Source organism: Rousettus aegyptiacus, unplaced genomic scaffold (assembly GCF_014176215.1).
Source record: "Rousettus aegyptiacus isolate mRouAeg1 unplaced genomic scaffold, mRouAeg1.p scaffold_m13_p_7, whole genome shotgun sequence".
Classification (NCBI taxonomy): domain Eukaryota; kingdom Metazoa; phylum Chordata; class Mammalia; order Chiroptera; family Pteropodidae; genus Rousettus; species Rousettus aegyptiacus.
This window is the reverse complement of record NW_023416310.1, coordinates 18,596,253-18,617,968: the sequence shown is the minus strand read 5'-3', so window position 1 is coordinate 18,617,968 and position 21,716 is coordinate 18,596,253. Positions and strand designations below refer to the sequence as shown.

General features: G+C 36.7%; 1 protein-coding gene across 2 annotated transcripts in view; it reads right to left on the bottom strand.

Moving 5' to 3' along the window:
• TTC27 (tetratricopeptide repeat domain 27) overlaps positions 1 to 21,716 on the bottom strand; it is a 127,548-nt gene that overhangs the window by 16,400 nt on the left and 89,432 nt on the right. For both annotated transcript variants that reach the window (XM_016136040.2, XM_036224250.1), the window contains 3 exons: positions 11,899 to 11,997; positions 8,321 to 8,373; positions 3,582 to 3,747 (listed from right to left, as the gene is read on the bottom strand). In XM_016136040.2, coding sequence (XP_015991526.2) covers positions 3,582 to 3,747; positions 8,321 to 8,373; positions 11,899 to 11,997 — 318 coding nt within the window. The remainder of the gene's footprint in view (positions 1 to 3,581; positions 3,748 to 8,320; positions 8,374 to 11,898; positions 11,998 to 21,716) is intronic.

Below are 21,716 nucleotides of genomic sequence, written 5' to 3'. Positions count from 1 at the left end.
GGGTATAATAATGCAATATTTAAATTTCTTTCCAAATATTTTCCCCAAAATGCCAAGTTATCAAAGAAGGGGTGGGAGGGAGGAGAAGGGAGGAGAGAAAAGAAAAAAACTTTAAAAAGAAAAAATGAACACATCACATTAGAATGTACCCAAGGAAAGACGCGTGAATATATATAAGGATTTGCCTACAAGGATATTCATGGTATTATTCACAAAAATAGAAAACTGGAAAACTGAATAGGTACTAATATGCAGGAACATGAAAATTCATTTTATGGCAAACTAATAAAAGTATGTTTAATTCAGACATGAATATAAATATGTACTATTATAGAAAATCATTCCTGAGTTATACTAATCTATGCGTTAATCAAAATTAAGACAGAAAGAGAAAAGGCAGGAAATGAAAAAGGTAGTATATCTTACTCATCCTATTACAAATAGTGAAAAAAAACAGAATAATCTGTAGCTAATTTATTATCTGTATTAAAATGAGTGTGAATTTATACACACATGCTACATTCACACGCTAGAAAAAAATTGAAATGACAATAATCACATCTAAAAAGAAATAGAGAAAGAAGAGATGAAAAGAAAATTTTAAAGCAAATTAAAATAGAATGGAGTCAGGTAGTGTCAAACATAAGGATATGAGTTTTTTTTTTCCTTTGAAGACACCTGTTGCCGAACTTAGAGAGTCAAATTAAGTTAACTTTTTTAGCCAAGATAAAAATATTCCAGACAGTCTATCAATTGTCTCAGTCCACAGTGACTCGTTGTAATAAAGCATGACAACAAACAGAAGGATGCAATGATGCTAAATATGACTGAGCCCACCACTAGCCACCAAGACTCTCCTTCATCGATGATTTAACCACCATGGAGGGATTCTACTCACACCTGCCAGAGACTGAATGCTAATGCCAGCAATCTACAACACTGCTAAAGAGCTTTTGAGAGGGCCTGAAAATTATCTCCCTGTGGCTCTTCCTGGATCTGAACACCTGATAGTTCTCTGTTATAAGGTGCTAAAGACGATGATTTGCCCTGAGCAAGTCGCTGGTTATGCAGTCATGCTCGCAGTCATATTTCCCAAGAGCAAATATAAAAATTAAGCTACCGGCCATAATACCTGACATCTTTATAGCACATTATGCTTCTCAAAGTGTTTTGCTTATATGCAATATTTCTCATAACAGGAACAGTTCCTGGTGCTCCTTCAAGTGGCAACGGGACTACAGGAGGAAGTCTCAAAGATTCCAAACGCCACCCTGGATTGTTTCTAAAAACACGAAACTTTCACAGAAACTAATTTCGAACTCATCAAAATATTTATGCTCAGATGAATACTATTATACAAAGGAAGGTTTGTTTTATATTCTAAGTTTGAGAAACAAAGAAAGAATTAGAGGAAAAAATACATTAAAGTATTAGCTGGCCATGAAATTAAATCCTAACTTCCTCTTGGAAACAATTAAATTTTCACTTAAGTTCAGAGTGGTCTAAACTTTCTGTCCGTTTATGAAAAATGCTCAAATGCATCTCTATGCATTCAGATCTGAGGCTGGATAAATTGGCAAAAATGTAATTTTATGCTATTGGATCATTCTTTACATTAAGCATTGCTTTCTTTTTAGTTCTTCATTAAAAACTTAAGAAAAATATATTTTTACTTCCAACTGAATTTTATTGACTGAGAATTGCCCAGAATTCCTCAGAATAAAAATTATTATTTGAGTTCCTTTATTCTTTCTTAGAGAAAGTTCCTAAAAGGTATCTAAGCATGTGTTCCTATAAGTCCAACTAATTTGATTTGGTATACAATATGCCAAATCAGCAACTGAAACTTTTAGCCTTAGAATCAATTCAGCTTATTTTTGCTGGAGTTACCTCCTTGGTATCTACCACTGTGACTATCAATGTATTATTCTAAATGTCACCTCTCCTCATATGTTTAGTGATACTCATATACAGCAGTATTATTACAAACATTTGCAAGAAACTTTTTCATCCAGAGAGAGAATGAGATGCCTAAGCTGGAGGTGGTGGGGGAGTGGTAAGAGCAAAGGAAAATCTTAAGCAAAATTCTCTAATACATTTCCAGCTATTGTAATTGCAGGAAACTGGAACAATCAAGGCTGAACCTATTTCATTCTAAATTATCATCTTCAGTAAAGCAAATGTTTCATTTTGTCTTGTTTTTTTTTTTTTTTCCTGGAATACATGCCTCTCAGATATGAGTTAGCAAGACGATTGGCATATTGGACACACCCGCCTAAGCCAAATAAAATCAACAATATATTGATGACTTTATAACTATGATGTAGAAGTATAGCTTTTCAAAACAATATTTGAACAGTTATCTTGTTTCATATCATTAATTTCCTTAAAACGAGCGAGGAAGATACACACGTACCTTCCGGAGTGAGACATCGGTTTTGATAGTACAAATCTATCTCACAGAGCTGTGGTGATAATTAATTGAGTTAATACATATCAAGTGCTTAGACTAGCGTCTGACACAAAGCAAGCCCTCGCTAAATGTCAGTTATGACTACCGTGTCCTAGTCTGACCTGCTCTATGTACAATAGTTAGAACAGACAAAAAAATAAGAAAAAGAAAAGTGATCGAAGGGGTCAACATAGCTCCTATGAACAGGTATATATTGCTACTTGAAGACACAGATCTTTCAAGTGAACTGCCCCGAACCTGAGCATTAAAGTAACCTGGCCAATTATATGGCTGGATTTGTAAGACTAGGCATATACTGGTCAAGGGCTGGGACTATAATACAGGGCCCAGATAAGGTAAATTTTGGAATAGCTGGAGAACAGATAATAAATTATGAGTAGTGAGGTATTATCACACATTAGATATTACTTCTGTTTTTTTCATAATTCTAAATTCACCATTTTAAATAGCATTTATTGATTATTGCAAATAAAATGTTATATTTTCAAGCTCTGGACTTTTTACCTGTAAGGTCCTGCACACCCTGTCTTCCCACATGGTTTTGTCTATTTAATCTTATTGGATGACAAACACGGTGGCTTCAAGTCTCCCATATTTTCCGAAATGACACAGTGTTTTTGCTACTGGGTTAGAGTCAACTAGTTCTGACATCATATAACCAAGAAGAAGAGGACCAGCTCATTAAATATTCCAAAGAAAATGTTAGTCTTCATTTCTACGTTGTTCAAACAGTCTGAAAGCATGCTTGCTGAATGACTCTATAATGAGTATGGGACATACTCAGCTACCACATGAAGATAACCAAAGTAATTAATAACACGAACATTATTTAGTTTCTGCAAACTGACAGTGTATATAAAAACTACATATCAGATTTTCATAATTGAGTCACAATAATATTCAATCTATAACTGCACAAACATATTTGACAATGGAATGCCAGAATTAATATGTAACTAAAAATACTCGATTACAAGAAAAAGCACTCTTTTTACGTTAACACGTGTTTAACAAAATTTGCTCGTGTATAGTCAAGAAATTAATTTATATCATGTAATCAGGTATTATGTCAAACACAAACTGAAATAACAAAATATGAATATTTTACCTGAACATCTTTGTATTTGTCTCGTAAGTCCAAGAGCCGGTGATAAGCTTTAATGGCCTCTGAAAATTCCCCAATGTCAGTGCTAGTGAGAATGTAGTTTTCCCAGATCTGCCAGTGTTCATAGTTGCACTTGAGGGCTTCTTGTAAAGTTCTAAAAGCTTTTACTCTATTGAAGGTAAAATTTGAAAGAGAGCAATAATGAATAACCATAGCTACATAAACCAGAGCTAAATGCATAACATGCTGATATGGACTTTCTGTCATTCCTTAATCACTCATGTTAATAAATAGAATTAGAGGCCCAAACAACCCCAAACCACCTCAAATCTACCTTTAAATTTTTAAAAAATTTAACAGGAACAGGAAATTACAAAACAAAAACAGGTAGAAATGAAAAAACAAGAACAGAGAGATGTGAATAAAGACAACTGGAAATTTTGGAATTAGAATGCATAACAGAGAGAAATGATGAACTGAAAGACGGCAGTGAAGAATTCACACAAAATTCATATTAAGAAATAAAAGAATAATAAAGAAATAGAACACAGAATGAGAAGTAAGGCTAAAACATACATTTGATAGATATTCTAAAGCAAACAAATGCAGAAAATAGCAGGACACTATAAGAAAAAAAGCTAAGCATTTTGAACAAAGATCTAAATTCTCTGACCAGAAATATATTTTGCATAATGATCATTATAAATAAGGATAAACCAACACCTAGACATACTGTGTGAAACTGCAGAACATAAAGATAATCTTTAAACCTACAAAATAATGACAATTAGAGAATAGTAGATATTTCATTAGCAACAAAAGACAGTAGAAGAATATAGAATCCTACCTTTAAAGTCCTAAGTGAAAATAATTGTCAGCCTAAAATTCTGCAACCAGCTAAACTTACCATGTAAGAGTAAATGCAAAATCAAACATTTTCAGATGAACAAAGACTAAGAACATTTACTACCTACTAACCCTAATTTAAAAGAACTACTGCAGAATCCTCTCACAAAAATAAAAAGAAATTCAAAGAGAAGGGGTTACAAGAAATGATCAATGGTGAGAATTGATTAAATATGTCAGTACATTTAAATAATTATTGAGAACCAAAATGATTATGAGTTATTTGTTTTTTAAAGTAAAACTAAAAGTATATAGACCATATTTTCTGCAATTAAATAAGAAATTAACAGTAAATAGACAGTTTAAAATATATGTGCCTGGAAACTTAAAAATGCACACCCAAAAAAAAAAAAAATCCCCAATTTGAAAAAAACGGAAATTTGTATTAGAAAGTACAAAATATTTAGAAATTAATAAAGTATTATATGTCAGCATCTCTAGGATATAGCTAAAGCAATATTTAGAGGGACATTTATGACCTAACCTACATGGATTATAAGATATAAAAGATGGAAAATAAGTTAAAACACTCAATTTGATAAAAGAACACTAAATAAATTTTTTAAAAATAAAGGAATAGAGTTAAGAAATAAAACATAAATAAAGAATAGAAATGATTGACAAAACCAAAAGCTAACTTTTGGAAAAAAACTAATGAAACAGACAAAGGTCTAAATTCTATTTAGAATGAAAAAAATATGACACAAATAAGACAGTAATTTAAAAAAAAATTATGAGAGCACTATGAACAAATTACACAAAATGAGCTAAAGAAATAGAAAGCCAAATGGATTAATAAAAATTAAAACAAGAACAGGTAGTTTTGCAGGCAAGGTTTACAGAATCCTTGCACAAGCCACTTCAGAAAGTAGAGAAAGACTATTAACTTGTTATCGACAAGGAAATCAACAAAACTTCATGTCACCTATTCTAAAAGTTAAACCTCTCAGCAAACAAAAAGATTCTTAATGCTCTATATTGCTAGCTGGACAAAGTTATAGTTCTCTTATGGATCATAAATGTTTTACTGGACAATTACAGTAACATTTTTCAAACATATCCTATCAATCTCCCTTTCCAATTGTCATTTTGAGTTTGCTAATTTAAGATTACAAGATCCACCTTCCTTCCCCTGCTAAGCCTCACAGTGTTTCATTTCATCAAGACCATTTCTCCTTGCTAACTTCAAGCAAATTTTGGATGGGGTAACAGGGGTTCTTCTGATCATTCCAGGCCATTGCTGAGAGTCACCCCCTTAAGTATTTGAAAAGAAGTGTGTTCCAATCATCAGTAACTTCCCCGATGAGCCACTGAAGACACAAATCACTTGCTCAATTGCTAAGATATCTATGATAGTTAGTGATCAAAATAACTTCCTTGCAATAGGTCCTTTCGGTCTTTCCACAACAAGCAATTCACCACAGTTCAGTTTTTATTCCTCTGCACTGAACAATTTACCTAAAGTTGTTATGTTATATACTGATTCATTTTTCCCTTCCCCCACCATCCTTTAGAGTTGAAACCAAAAGTACCTTTACTCTACCACTTCTTCAAATTCTGCCATAGATTGTTTCTCTGAGATTTTTTTCTTTCTTTTTCCTTTCTCTCCTCCACTCATTGAGCCCACCTGCCACAGCAACTACCTTCCACATCAAGGAACTGAGACTCCCCAGTCCTCCCAACCACATGGGGACAGGGGGGGCGGGGCGGGGAGGTGAAGTTATTCTATTGGGAAAGAACTCAGTAAGCAGAAATCCACACCAGGAGGATTACCTTTTTTCCTATATGTCCTCCCACCTTCTAATCACAAATTCCTAGCCTTCAAATTTCTGCAATGACATTCTTTTCTGATAAATATGATTTCTTTATAAAGAACTTCAATTCAGGATTCACTTATCAGACCCACAATGGTAGTGATGCTGTACTATGAAAGTTACACACGAAAATGGAAATTTTCCCAAGGGAAAATTTTGACATTAGGTAGGGACAAAATGTCAAAGGGAATCAGATAAAACTGTGGAAAGGGCACTTCAGTGAAGAATATTACGATGGGAAAGGGACAGATGAGACAGTTTAAAGGGTCACTTTGAGGCACGAATAGGATTCTTTTGAGAGGAACAGTCATAATTTACCCCTGAAGTAAATAACAATCTCATGAGTCAAAAATTAGCTATGTCTGGAGCAGCAGCAAAGAAAGGAAAGAATAAAAAGACTAGAATAAAAGAGTAATTCACCTCTGCCCTTACAACCCCACTTTTACACAAAAACCTATTCATGGAGCTGCAGGAAGACAAAAAAGTATCAGAAGGAAGCTGAGAAACAATGTGCAAGAACTTCTAAGAGAGAAAGAAGAATTCTTAGGATTAATGGGCTGGAAGACAAGGTAGGGGATCAAGAGACTCACTACATACAAAATGATCAGGGTTACAGAAAAACCCACTGAGATCATCCTACAACTATGACTGGGATTTCCCCCGCCCCTTGCTTTAAATCAATAGGGACAACTCTCTAGTGAGTTTAAACACAATCAGCTGCAATCAAGAACATAATATTATTTTCGGCAGAGAGTAGGAGAACAAACAGCACTTTATTTATGTAGCTTGTCATCCAAGAGCAGCGGAAGCATTTCATGATCTCAGCGTAATGTGGATTTAATGATATCTTCAGAAATATCTTGTGAACCCACAAAGAAAAATTAAGTTTGAAAACAGGGTCAAATAACAACGGAACTATATCCATCCTTTAATACATTTATTCAACCTCTGGCGATAGCAATCCTTGTCTCGTCCCTTTCCTTCGCGTTCTGCGGCCAGTCAATAAGCCCAGATGGTTGTCTCCTTTGTAAACTGGCATCTGCCCCATCTTTTTCCAGCCTAGTTATCTCCTGACTGACTGTTACAACAGCTGTCTCCAAACTGGTTTCCCAATCCCCCCGTTTCCTCTCTAGTCTGTCTCACATGCTGCCACCAGATAAATCTTCCTAAAAAGCTTCTTTCTTCATGGAATTACCCAGCTGAGATCTCTGGCTTCCTATTGCCAACAGCAGAGTTTCAATGTGTTAGTCAGATAATCAGAACACACAGCAATTTGACCCCAACCGACCTTTCCGACCTCCTCACAGTATAGATCTCACTGCTGTCCAGAGCAGGGCTCTTACCTTCAGCTCCTGAAGTGCTGCGTTCACGCCCGTCACTCTGCATCTGGTCAAATCCCCTCACCTGAAAGGATTTCCTCTGTCCCTGCCACCTATTCTTCAAATGTTAGCTGGAGTTCAATATTCTCTCAGAAGCATTTCTGAACAAGGGTCAGAAACATCCCTACTTCTGACTACATGAGTGCCTGGCACAGAATAAGTGTCTTACGAATATCACCTACTATTATTATAGCCCTCTTTGTATTTCTCATTTAATATTTGCCACATATTGCTTACACTGCTAATCAATTTTTAAAATAACATGGCATAATATTTTATTTCTAAACCTATACTCCCTGAAGCCATTGGTTCATATCTATATATCTCAATAATGTACACAGCAAATAATCAATAAGAATCTATCATTTGAGTTGATCAACTCAAAGGGATGCTTGCTTTTATTATATAATGAAATTCAGAACACAAAAGTTCAGTAGCAAATAAAAGTGTCAAGCAACATGTTTTATGACATATCAAACGATTTCAAGGAATAAACTACATTTAGAAGTCAAATGGCTATGTTAAGTCATTCTAACTCAAAGATATGGGTGAGCCACAATGTCTCAGTGTTCAGCTGAGTCGAAGAAAATCTCATTCATTTAATTTGGAAGCAAAGTTCTCCATACCTGTCTGTTGTACTTACTTTTGTTTTAATCGGATGTAGGAAGTTGATAAATTGTTCCAAGCTTCAGCATTCTGAAATGATACAGAACCTAGTTATACACTAAGTAAGATAATTGCTACAACCAAAAATATAACATATTTTCCTAGTCTAAGATGTGCTCTTTACAATCACAACTTTCAATGAGATATGTTTAAAGATGCATGGAAAAAATTACATAAATTAAAAATGACTTTTATAATTTAGAATGAAGAAGTCACAAAAATAGTCAACAAATTGATATAACTATTAAAGCACTAATTTTGGAATTTAGTTAAGATTTTATTTCCAAATTTAAATTTACAAAAATAGTTGGAAAATTTGCAACATAATTTACACAATATATAGATTTATTACAAATCCAAGACAACGTAGAATATTGTTTCTCTATCTTAAAAGACTTTGTTATTTTGCAACCATCCTTCATCAGATTGGAGAACAAAGGAGTATGTGTTCTCAGCATCACTTTTAGGTATTTCATCAATCAAACATATTTCTCTTGCCATTCCTCTTATACAATGACAAAAACAAAGCTTTTATATAAATGTTGATTCTAACGAGAACTGTATGAATTATGTCTGTTCCTCTTTGTTCTGTATTTTTATAAAATATAGAGTATATAGTTCTCAAGTTCCATATATATGATTTAAAAATTAAGTGGCAATGGACCTCTGTTTGTAGACTAGCCATACTGCCATAAAAAGTTAGAAACTGGACAAAACTTAGGAAACAACTATATTTGAGAAGTTGGCCAATAGGCACAATTAGGACTGTGAGCCTTGAGGCAGAGTAAATAATTGAGGTGTCTCAACTATCAACACAGGCTTCTAGCTAGAGGCACTTTCAGGGCTGCAGCCCAGAGAGGTAGAAACCAAACAAAGCACAAGCCCTGCTGAGATGAAGAAGAGATCATAGTTCAGGGATGAAAAGGTGGCTGGAATTTTGGGGGTAAGAAAGAGAGATCTGTGTGGAGAATAAGCTCCAGAAATCAAAATAAGCATCCCCTTGAGTCCTTGGCTGAATACTAAGTTATATTTGTGCAGGTCAGAACTTCTTGAGGCCAGGCAGAAAACAGCTATGAGAGCTGTGAGCTGAACGGAGATTCCGGGAGGTCACACAGTGCTAGCAGTTATTCAAGTTCCAACCAACCAGAGTAGAGAATTCTTATTGATCACCCACAGCATTAAATTCCACACCCTAAAGGTTATGCCTTAAGAAATGGGTGATTGCAACCCTAGAATAAGGACATCTCCAGACCTGCTGTAACAAAGCTAACCACGTGCCAAAATAAAACTATTGTTTAAGGGAAGACAAAACAAAACCCAGAAACTCAACACACAGCATCTACAAAAAATAAAAAAATAAAAATAAAAAATTGGTAGACATGCATGTAAACAAACAGGAAAATTCATTTATAACCAAAGGAAAAATCAGTTAATAGAAATAGACGCAGAAATGAAAGAGATGCTAGAATAAGCACACGAAGACTTTAAAGCGGTTGTATGCGATCAAAGGTATGACAAAAACATGAACAGCATAAGGGAACATAACTGGAGAATCACAGTAGAAATATAAAAGCTATAAAAAGTACCAAATGAAAATTCTTGAACTAAAAAAATACATCATTTGAAATGATGTTTATTTTTTTTAATTGGTATGTAATATTGTATTAGTTTTAAGTGTACAACATAATGATTTGATATATGTATATATTATGAAATGATTACCTCAAGTTTAGTTAATATCGACCACCACACGCAGTGTGAAAAGTTTAATGAACAGGTTTAACAGCAGATTGCACATAAATTTCAGAGCTAAAACAATAAACTCTTAGAAGTAAAGATGGGGCATTTTCATGACCTTATATTGGTGATAGATTCTTAGATATGACACTAAAAGCAGGAGAAACAACAGAAAAAATTGATAAGTTGGACCTCATCAAAATTTAAAACTTTTATACCTGAAAAGATACTACCAACAACTTACAGATTAGGAGAAAACATTTGCAAATCATATATCTGGTATGGGACTTGTATCTAGGATGTATAAAGAATCTGTATAATGCAATGATAAAAAGACAAGTAATCCAGTTAAAAAATGAGCAAAGGTTGTAAATAAACCTTTCTCCTAAGATATACAAGTGGCCAATAAGCACATGGAAAGATGCTCAAAAGCATTTGCCATCAAGGAAATGCATATTGAAAACACAAAGAGATACTATCTAGTAGAAATGCTATAATAAAAAGTGTTGACAAGATGTTGAGAAAGTAGAAGCCTCATACACTGCTGGTGGGAATCTAATATAGTGCTTTAGAAAACAGTCTGGCAGCTTCTCAAATTTTTCAACAAAGAGCTAACATGACCCAGTAACTCTACTACTAGGTATATACCCAAGAGAAACGGAAACACGCATCCATACAAAACCGTGTAAATGAGTGTTCATAGCAGCATAATTCTTAATGGCCAAAAAGTGGAAACAGTCCAAATGTTCATCAACTGATGAGTGGATAACAACATCTGATTTGCCCGCACAGTGGAATATTACTTGGTCATAAAAAGGAATGAAGTACTAATTACAGGCAACATGGATAAACCGTAAAAACATTCATCGAAGTAAAAGAAGCCAGTTACAAAAGATCGCCTAGTAAATGATTCCATTTATATGAAATGTTCACAAGAGACAAATCTATGGGAACGGAATGTACATTACTGGGGGCCTGGGGTGGGGGTGGAGGAGTCGGGGTGGAATATGTTTGAGAGAAGTGGAGAATGACTACGAATGAGTGCAGAGGGTTTTTTAAATAATGATAAAAATGTTCTAAAATTGATTGTGGTGATGGTTACACTATTTTGAATATACTGAAAAAAATCACTGACTTGTACACTTTAAATGGATGAACTCGTGCTGTAGGCATAAATAAAATAAAATAAATGGATGAACTACCTGGTATGGGAATTATTTATAATCTCAGTAAAGCTGTTAGATATTAAAAGACTGTAAACTGGAAGAATTTTTAAATAATGTAATTAACAAAGGCAGCACGTTTGGGAATGACAAAATACATGTGAAACTTTGCTGTATATTTCAGCAAAGTACATTTTTCATTAAAAAACTGTTTTATGAAATTTTCTAAATGAAACCAAGAATAATTTAGCTATTATGAGAAGAAATTTATCTCTAGATTTATAAATCACATACCTTAAGGCGTGACTTTCTGTCAAAAGTATTTACTTACCTCCAACATAAAAGGAATTGCTGAAGGTTTTTTTTTTAAACATAAAAACAGAAAAATTGAAAGTTTTACTGTCTTTTTTCTCTCTTTTTAATTATAATACGAACACTTAACATGAGATCTACTCTCTTTACAAATTTTTAAGCGCATAGTACAGGACTGTTAACTTTAGACACAATATGGTACAGCAGACCTCTAGAGCTTATTAATCTTGCATAATTGAAATGATATGCCTGCAGGAATTGCTGCTCTGAACTACAGTATGACTTAAATAACTTAGAGGGTACCAAAGAGCTGTAATAAGGAAAGAAGACCAAAAAAACTTACATCGGGTTCTAGAGTCACACAGCGCTGAAACGCCTTCGCCGAGCCTCCATAGTCTTCCAAGGCCAAATAGGCACAGCCGAGAGAAAACCACACCCCGAGCTGCAAAGACCGAAAGTCAGTCATTCGAACATACAGAGACATTTACAGGGTGTCATGTGAAAATTATTTAAGGTACTATCAACAAACACACTGCTACACAGAATGCAGTGCTATGGAACAAATATTTGCCTTACATTTTATATTGGCTTAAATGTAAGAAATTTAGCAATGGAAGTGAATTTTTCCATATAATTTTCAAAGCTAATGACACTGAAAGCTCGTGAAATATCACAGCACATCTTTTGCTGACCAAGATCACGCTATATGTTAACCAAACTCCATGAATGCAAAGGAGAGCTCTGTTTATAAGCCCTGATAGTATAAACACGGGGACAATCTCATATTTTTACTGAGCATCAACTATGTAAAAAGTATACAAAGTATCAGCAGACTCACAACTGAAGAATGTGTTACAAACTTGAAAAGAAAGTTTTGCTTTCATCTTCAAGTTAGACCACAAGTACTTCTTCAGTTTAACCAAGAGCCAAACTGCCCTAGCACATATCTGCTTAGGCATGCCTGAAAATAACTGATAAAAAGTAGGCTCAGAATCTGGATTACCGAGTAGTCATTCAAAATAGAAAGCCTGATTTAAGTCAATAAGATCTGTAAACACAGAGATTTGGAAAACAGGTAAATTAGGAAGTAGCTATTGGAATTACCAAAGAACTCTAGTTCACAGGGTTTCCTGGAAATTCAATAGCCTCTCTCAAAAGAAGATAAACCTGATAAAAATTCAATGAAATTAGTCAGAAATGCAGCTACTACAGTCAAGTTTGCTTTCCTTTCAGATACAGTCAGCTTTCTTACTGACTCCAGGAACAAGGCAGTGAGTGAGTCACCAGGTATATTTGGTTGAACAATTTAGGGTGGGAAAGGAAATGAGGTGCTCGGTTATCTGTCCATAGCCTTCCGCAGAGGCGGAGGAGGAAACTACCCCTGCATCCCTCCTCCCCCAGCAATTCCCACAAAACTTGTTCCATATGGTTAGTCGAGGCCTGAAAGTTCTTTAAGCACATAAAGATTTTTAGCTGATAATTAGAGATAAAGCTTAGAAAGCAAACATCCTTGGGCAGTTTATAACACTTTGCCTTGAATTCACAAGAGGTTATAAATAACTGCTATCAAGAGTTTTATGGGGAACAGATTTTGACAGAGGGATAGATAATGGATGCAATGTGGGGGTGTGTGTGTTTGATGGGAGGAAGGAGAAGCAGAGGTACCAGGTTGAAACAAAGATAGAAATTCATTTCCAGCAACTTAAAAAATAGTTCGTTATGCTTTATCTTTGTCTGGCTACTTACAGAATCAAATGAAAAGGGCGCCAATGCACCTACCCACGCTCACTAAGTAAGAGAAACACCTTGAGGGGGCCCAAAGTCTGATGTTAACTATAAAACAAGCCCTCTAACTTCTAACCAAGTTGAAAGTTTTAAAATCTTTGTATTATATTTTACCGGTTATAAAGTGAATTATTTTTTCAACATGTAACATCTCAGAAACAGATGCATCTTAATAACCAATAGTATGTCAGAGTTATATTGGCAGCATTAAGGTGGCCCTGAAAATAAATGTGCCTCTTAGTATTGATGGCATCCTATGTCCAATGAATTATGGCAGCAAGTTTATCTGGAATGAGGAATATATCTCATTCTGGGACTAAATCAAGAACAATGAGAATTGTCCTCGAAATTCTCAAATGTATATGCCCTCCTTTCTGCATTAGCAAAGATCAAACTGTTTCACATGTGTTTTTATAAAAAATAGCAAGTGTAAATTCAAGAAGGAAAAAAAGAACTTGATTTTCAATCCACCTAAAAAGACAAAGGTTATAAATCCCTAAAATTAGCTCTAAAACAAACTGGTGATGAAGTTACTATTTACTTTTAAGTTTTTGAAACAAGTCAGTATGTTGTAAGCAGTGTCATAAAGCCAAAAAAAAAATTTAATGAAATTCAGGCAGATGATTTAATTTAATATACAGTATTATGGTTCTCTTTTCTTTTTACTCTTGGTCATTTGTGTTGTTTTAATAATTTGCATCTGAAGAAAAATTCTAAGATCACTAGCTAGCAGGTTTCCATCTAGTATTGATAACATATAATTATGATGGGAGATGGCTTTTCTTTGAAATCATGAAATGGCTTTAAAGCAAACACACTCCAGGGTCTCCTCACTGCTTGCGGCTGACCCAATAAACCATAAATAATGCATTCATACCTTGCTTCTCATTGAAGGCCTCAGGATTTGAGGGGCTAAGAGGAATATTTGGTGCTTCTTTTAATTTTTTTCATTTTAAACTATTACTTAAACTATTATTATCAAGGGCTGGCTTCTTGATTCAGGATGGTCATGCTCTTAAGAAGAGAGCATCATAAATGAAAAAAATTTAAAAAAGCCTCAAAAAAACCTCTCACATGATTCCCCAAATTAGAGTTGTATATGCTTTAGTACCAAAGATCTCTACCTTCTAGTCCAGTGCTATCAGATAGAAATATAATGCTAGTCTGATTATATTTCCTAGTAGCCGCATTTTAAAAAAGTAAAAAGAAATAGGTAAAATTAATTTTAATGACATTGTTGACTCCACAGATCCATAATATTATCATTTTGACATGTCATCAATTTTTTTTCCTGTTATGTACATTTTTTCCATCTTTGAAATCTCATGTGTATCCTGCACTTACAGCACATCTCAACCTAAACTAGCGACATTTCAAGTGCTCAACTGCCGCATGTGGCCAGTGGTACCATACTGGGCAGCACAGTACTACACGGATTCTCAGAAACACTGGCACACACCCTGGCACACCTTGCATCCACCCCCCCCCCCATCCTTCTTTCTCCAAAAACGACCTCCTCAGGCTGAGACCCTCCCTTGGGCTCCTACCTTTCATATACCATACTCTCTATACTGCAGCAACCAGAATAATCAGCACTTCAAGGGCATTGACTCCGTGCACCTAGCACTGACGCCAGGGCTTCCCACACATGACCTCATTTATTCCTGACACCAGCTTTTCGGGGAGAAGCTATCCCCTTCACTGGAGAGACGAGCATGGGCTGCAGAGCCGGCTGGCAACAGAGAGGTGCTGCCTGGAGGGCGTGGCTCCAGGTGCAGGCCCCGGGGCCACACACACGGCCTCCCTCTACACCATTCTGTCCACACACAGCCAGGACGTATGGCAACACTGTCCCTGTCACCGATAAAGAGAGAAGGAGGCAAAAGTGCAGAGAAGATGCACTGGGAAAACTCAGAAGATCACATTTTAAGAACCAGGGCATATCTACTCTACCTCACAAAAGCTCCCGGAAGAAAGCAAGAGGACAAAGATGAAGCAGAAGAATGGATGGCCACGTTTAGTTCAAAGTTAGAGCTAAAAGACAAATCTCTTATCGAAGGAACTGGGCACAAATGGTGAAAGAATGAGCTGACAGAGAGGCTCTGGCAGAGATTTCTGTGGTGCTTGTTGCCAGGGTAAATCGTGAAGGAGGCTAGTTACAGGCGGGGCAGTGAGCTTTACGAGCTGACAGGCTAGATTTTCCTGTCAAAACACAAAAGCAGGCCAACTCTTTATTCTGAATGTGATGATACATAAATTTAAAAATGTTTTAAAAATCATTTTGAAAGTAATTAACCAAATACAAGAATGGCTGAGAACATGGTCTCTGAACTTCCCTCACAAAGCCCCCTAGAAAAACAGTGATGAATAGAAAGATGCCTGGGATTGAAGAGGTTCTGAGCAACTGTATGACCTTGGCCATGTCACTTAACCTCTGTGTCTCAGTTCCCCAATTATTAAGTAGGGGTCGGATTAAGCAAAAATTCCAAGATTCCTTCTGACCCCAGGTTCTGAAAACCCAGAGGTGACAGGGTTCAAAGATGCATTAGTGCCATCTAGTGGCAAAATAAGTACACTGAAGATACAAATAGAACAGTATTAGAATCATCAGGTTTGAGGATGCCTTAGAAATCAACTGACTCAAAGGAGGCCAATAGGAAAATGAGGCCTAGAAAGGAAGTCATCTGCCTAAAGCCACACAATGGTTCCTGGCTCCCGGTGTGGGACATGTGTGATGAAGAGAGTGACTACAATACTTTATTAAACTTCAATAATTAAAGTGGAAATTAAACGGTTTTCTACTCCAAGGGCTCACGATGACTGCGCACCACTAGACAATAGGCATGGATTATTTTTACAATTAAAAAGATAATTTCCACCAGGGTATTTGAAGCACATGCGCAATAGGTGCCACCTGCTTATTATATATGACAATTTTCTTTCTTAAATTATGAGCCTACTACTCAATTTTCCTTCCTCCTTCAGGGTTTCTGCAGAATGCATAATCAGTAGCTTCATACTTTTTGCTAATTTTCCTTACAGGAGTGACTGTTTGAATTTGTCTGGTGTCACATGTAAAGTTTAACATGTTCTGATCGAATCCTAAAGCCCAGCTGCCCACTCCACTCTCTCCTTTCTCCACCCCTCATTCCCACGACCCCAAACGCAGGTAAGTTGCTGAATGGGGTTTCATTAAACAGAAAATGACCCAAGCCAAATCCAAGAGAGAGATCAATGTTCTTCGGTAGCAGCTTTCCCCAAAGTGAGGCGTGGGGCTCACATTTTTAAAAAATATATACCACCAAGTTTTCTGTAACCAGATTTCTCATTTACTGAGTTGTAAGTTCTTCTCCCTAAGGAAACAGTCTTAGCCTGTCAGCTTCTCATTCCCTAAGGGACTACTTTCCTGTATTTTAGTGTCTTTCTTTAAATTAAAAGAGCAACGAAATTTTATACGCACTTTTTTCTTTTACTAGGTAGGCTATCACTTGTTTAGTGCCCTCCTCTTAGTCACATCCTAGATGTGAGGTATATAGGTGTTTACATGTCATCTACATTTGAGACTCTCCTGTTAGATGTCATCTCCCTATTTTTAGTCTACAGATAAGGGGCAATGATGATTTTCTACCACCACCACTACCGTACTGTAATAGGCAGGACAGGAAAATACCACCGTGTAACATCTATGAGAACTTACTATGAGCCAGGAAATACGTTAGACACTTTACATATATTAGATCTAATCTTCCCAGCAGCAAATCGAGATAGGGATTATAATCTCCGCTTCACGAAGGAGGAAACCGAAGTCACTCCAGAAAAGTGGAGTGACTTCCCGATGTCATACTCCTTGGGATCACTAGGATTCGGAATCAGGTCTATGGCAGCGAAGCTTCTGCCCTCCCCACTCCCCTCAGTCTCTCGGCCGCAGCTACAGCCCAGATGTTACCCTGTGCTTGTGTTTCTTGGCAATTATGCAAGTTAGACCTTAAGAGTTTCATTTTTTATTGCTTACCAATATAAGAGAGGAAGAACAAAAAGGAATCTTTTTTCTCTACATATTATTCGCATGTGTTCATCCTGTCTTCTCCACTGGAACGTAAGCTCCAACCTCCCACCACAACTAACACGAGGTTCACAATAGAAACTCTGTAACTCCATTTCTAATAACGTTTTCTTCTTTCAAACACTAAGGTGAAAGAAAAAGTTAAGCCTTATAAATCATGGAAGAGTCTAAGCTCCCAGGATAATTAAAATCACAAAATATTTTATACCATAAAAGTCTAGTCTTAAGTATAGAATGGACTGGGAAGGTGGCTGCCTCAGTTTCTCTAAGATTCCCTGGTGTCACAGAGACTTACTCACTGTCATGTGCTGGATTGTCCTAAAACATCAAAGTTATATAATTTCACTTCGCTCTTGAAGAACGCCCCCATGGTTCTGAATTAATGGAAGAAAAAAGTTCAAACTTGACAGTCTTATATTCAAGGCTTCCCACAACTTCTAACTTGACCTCAGCCAAGAGCATCATTGCTTCCCAACATCAGACGACGTCCCTCAGAGGCAAACAGAGAGGAGCCTGAGAGTAGTTGCTCTGGAACCGGAACGCCTGTGCTCAGATTCCAGCTCCCCATCCCATAAACCGTGGGATCTGGTGCAAATTACTTAACTATCTCATTCCTCATCTGTGAAATGAGGGTAAAAACAGTAAGTACCTCAGGGATACTGCTGAGGATTAAAAACAAAACAAAAATGCTTAGAATGGTCCCTGGCACTTAGTCAATACTCAACATTAGCTGCTATTGTTATTATAACTGAATAAAAAAATAAACAGTCAAAACCTGTAGTTACCAAGAAACCTTTGCTTGCTACATGGTTGGTTTTTGCATCTGCTGATCTCCTTTCCTGAAACATGTTTTCCCAATTTTTCCACCTGTCCAAATCCTAACCACTCCTGCTAGTTCACGGCATCCCCGTCAGGCCTTTTCTGAATTTGGCTTGGCTCATAATGCTGTCACTGAACAACATAAATATGTTGTCTAGTAACTTTACCCCTTGGTCACATGTAAAGTTATTTCTGCCTCCTCTCTCCATTTAGCCCATATACACCATGGGAGGGCAAGAGGCCATGGCTCAGCACAATTCTTTGTATCTTCCTCAATACCTCGAAATGGTGTATAAAGAGTTTACACTTATATTCTAGTGCAGACTATAGAAGATGCTTCATAAACGGACACTGCAATTACAATATTATTGCTCTCATCTTCTTTCCAGTATCATTAGAAATATTATTCCTGTTTCTGGAGCTAATACCTTCATCTCTTCTCATTCTCCGCTTGCCTAGAATGATATTCCCAAGTGATCTTCCCCTCTCTCTTTATAACTTTCACTTTCTCCTTTATCCACTGGATTCATTCTCTCCTTTCAATGATGTCAAGGTGTCCAGTATGTTGAATAGTTTTACTTGGCTCTTCTGCCCCTTGGTACAATATTCCACGTTTTGACTCTCACCTCTTTGACATGCCCCTAAAACAAACAGTCTATAGATGCTGTATCCATTTCCTCATCTGCTGCTCACCCTAAAACCTCCTGGAGCTGGTTTTGAAGGTCATCAGTGAGCTCTAAATCCAATGACCTCTTCTTAGCCTTTTTTGGACTTTATCACTACATGTGACATTCCTCACTACACTTATTCTTCCTTTAGTTTCCACGAATCCCTTCCTTGGATTTCCTTCAGTCTGTCTGATCGAAACTTTGGAGTGTTTTGTCTGAATCATATTTTACTGGTGCTGTTTCTGCTAACTTCTTCCAACTGCTGGTGATGCCTAAAGTTCAGGCCTTTACCTGGTGTTTTCCAATACAGTTTTCTGTAAAGAATTCATTCACTTTCATGGCTTCGCCTGACTTCCACAGAAAAGCCCCAACCTGCAAGCTCCATTCTCACTCACTGCTGGGCTTCCGGCTTTCATGTCCAGTGGACTACCGGCCACTTCTACTTAGCGCAACATCCTCATACCTGACATCCAAAATCACACCGTCTTTCCCCGCAAGAAGTATTTGCCCTTCCTTTTTAAGCAGACAATTGAGAAAACTGGCATTCGCTTGGATTCCCTCCATCCTGCCGGTCCAATGAATAAGTCCCAAAAAATTTTCCTTTATAATGAGGCTTCGACCTCTTCTACCTTTCCATCCTCACTGCTAAAGCCACTGATCAATCACACGTGACATTCGTTCCTTATGTAAACTTAGTTTGTAGTTTTGCAGACCATCCCTGATATAAAACCAAACCAACTCGATTTCTTAAAGTCATGACGATGCACAAAAGCCATTCACATATCACTCTCATTTTGTCTAAATTTTGTTATTAAACCTAACTGTACGGGCATGTATGAGAAGAGAGGACAATGTTTTAAATTCCTCTCCTATAATAGCACTTCTGTCACATCACTCTTTACTCGACCACGACAGACTTCCACATCTATAGAGTTACATAATCCTGAAAAAAGGCATTTTGGGCCCTTTGTAAACTGGTTCCATCCATATCATTTCTCAGCGGAAACTCTGCTCTCTGCTGATAGGCTGACACAGCCTAATTCATTCCCACGTCCGTATCTGGTACGTAGTAGGATCTTGATAACGCTTACGTAGGCAACCACATAATGTACTGTTCGAACTGCAACATTTTTTGAAATTGAAGCAAGACATAAAAAATAATTTAAAATTATATGAGTTAAAAAGACCTAATCTCTTGGCCAACAAATTGTTGATCAATGACCTACAATCTCATTTTATCCAAAAACCACTTTCGAAAGTAAAATTATTTTTGAAAAATAAAGTAAAAAAAAATTGAAATGCTGATTATCTGAACATTTGAAAAAACAAAAGGAACATGATTCAAGCTATGCATTTATGACATCTGCACATTTCTGCACTATATTACAGAATTTAAATTAATTTTCTTAGTAGGTATTCATATACTTGTCTTCTGGTTCTCTAGCAAATGCAGTACAGGGGATGCATTTAGTTTTGCAAACCACCCCTGATATAAAACCAAACACTCCTATTTTTATACCAACTCGATTTCAGAAAGTCATGACAATGCACAAAAGCCATTCGAATATCACTCTCATTTTGCCTAAATTTTGCTATTAAACCTAACCATATGGACATGTGCGAGAAAAGAGGACAGAATGTTTTAAATTCCTCTTTCTATTTTCCTTTTATTCCAGGACTTCCAGCATGTGGGAGCTCTCGTTCCTCAGAGACAGTTCAAACTTGGATCACAGTTCTAATGAGCCTAAGGAGTTCAAGTTCGCATCTTGCAGTAGTTCTGTACAACTGCCGCATCAAATGCCTGCATATTCTGGCATGGCTGATAGCCTGCCTGAATTGAATCCACATGACAAACAGCAGAATATCCTACATAACATCTGTTTGTACTGTGATGCTGCTTTGAACAGCTGTCACTTTTTTGTCTCGGTAAGTAATTAATTCAAAATTATATAATGAGACCATTAAGTCTTGCTGAGTCGTCCTTTCCAAATTCCCTACATTCATCCCTTCTTTCCTGTTGCCTTCTCAACACTGATAACTGTCATGCTAGACGATCGCTACAGCCTGCTAACCCTGCCTACCTCAAGTATGTCCCATGGCCACAGTGTCGCCAAAACAATATTCCTAAATTACCTCCACGCACACCACATTCCTTCCATCCAAAATAAAGCCAAACACAAATCGACCCCTCAATGGTTCCCTGTCTGCCAAATAAAAAGCCAAAGAGTTTAGCCTCACATTTAAGATCTTTCATAATCTGGCTCCAGTCTAGCTTTCCCACTGGAACTGCCCTATTTCCTTCAACTCCAAGAAACTAGCTTATTCGCTAACCACTTTGTTCCCCCTAACACACACATACCCCCTCTCTTTCTGTTTCTAGGGCTTTGCTCATACTGTTCACCTGCCTGGAATGCCCTCACCACTGTCCTTCCCTTAGCCTGTTCAAGTACGATTTGTCCTTCAAAAACAAATTAAACATCCTCTCTAATGTCTACCAAAGTCAGTGATAGTTTCTTTGGTCTCTATATAACTAGTGCTTTACCGATAACTCACTTGTTATTTCTTTGATGCCTCATATTATTGGCTAGTTTTGTCTGTGTTCTTTTCACTAGATTGTCCCAAACTATCTGGTGATCTCTGCTGTTTCATTCTTTGGCTCAGTGCTATGCACACAGTCAATCAGTATCTATCTGAATAACTGGTTAAAGATACTATTTATTCACTCATTCAACAACTATTTATTGAATATCCAATATGTGCTAGGCACCGTTACAGCACTAGGAAAATAAAACTGAACCTTAGAGATAAAAATTGCTGCTTTCATGA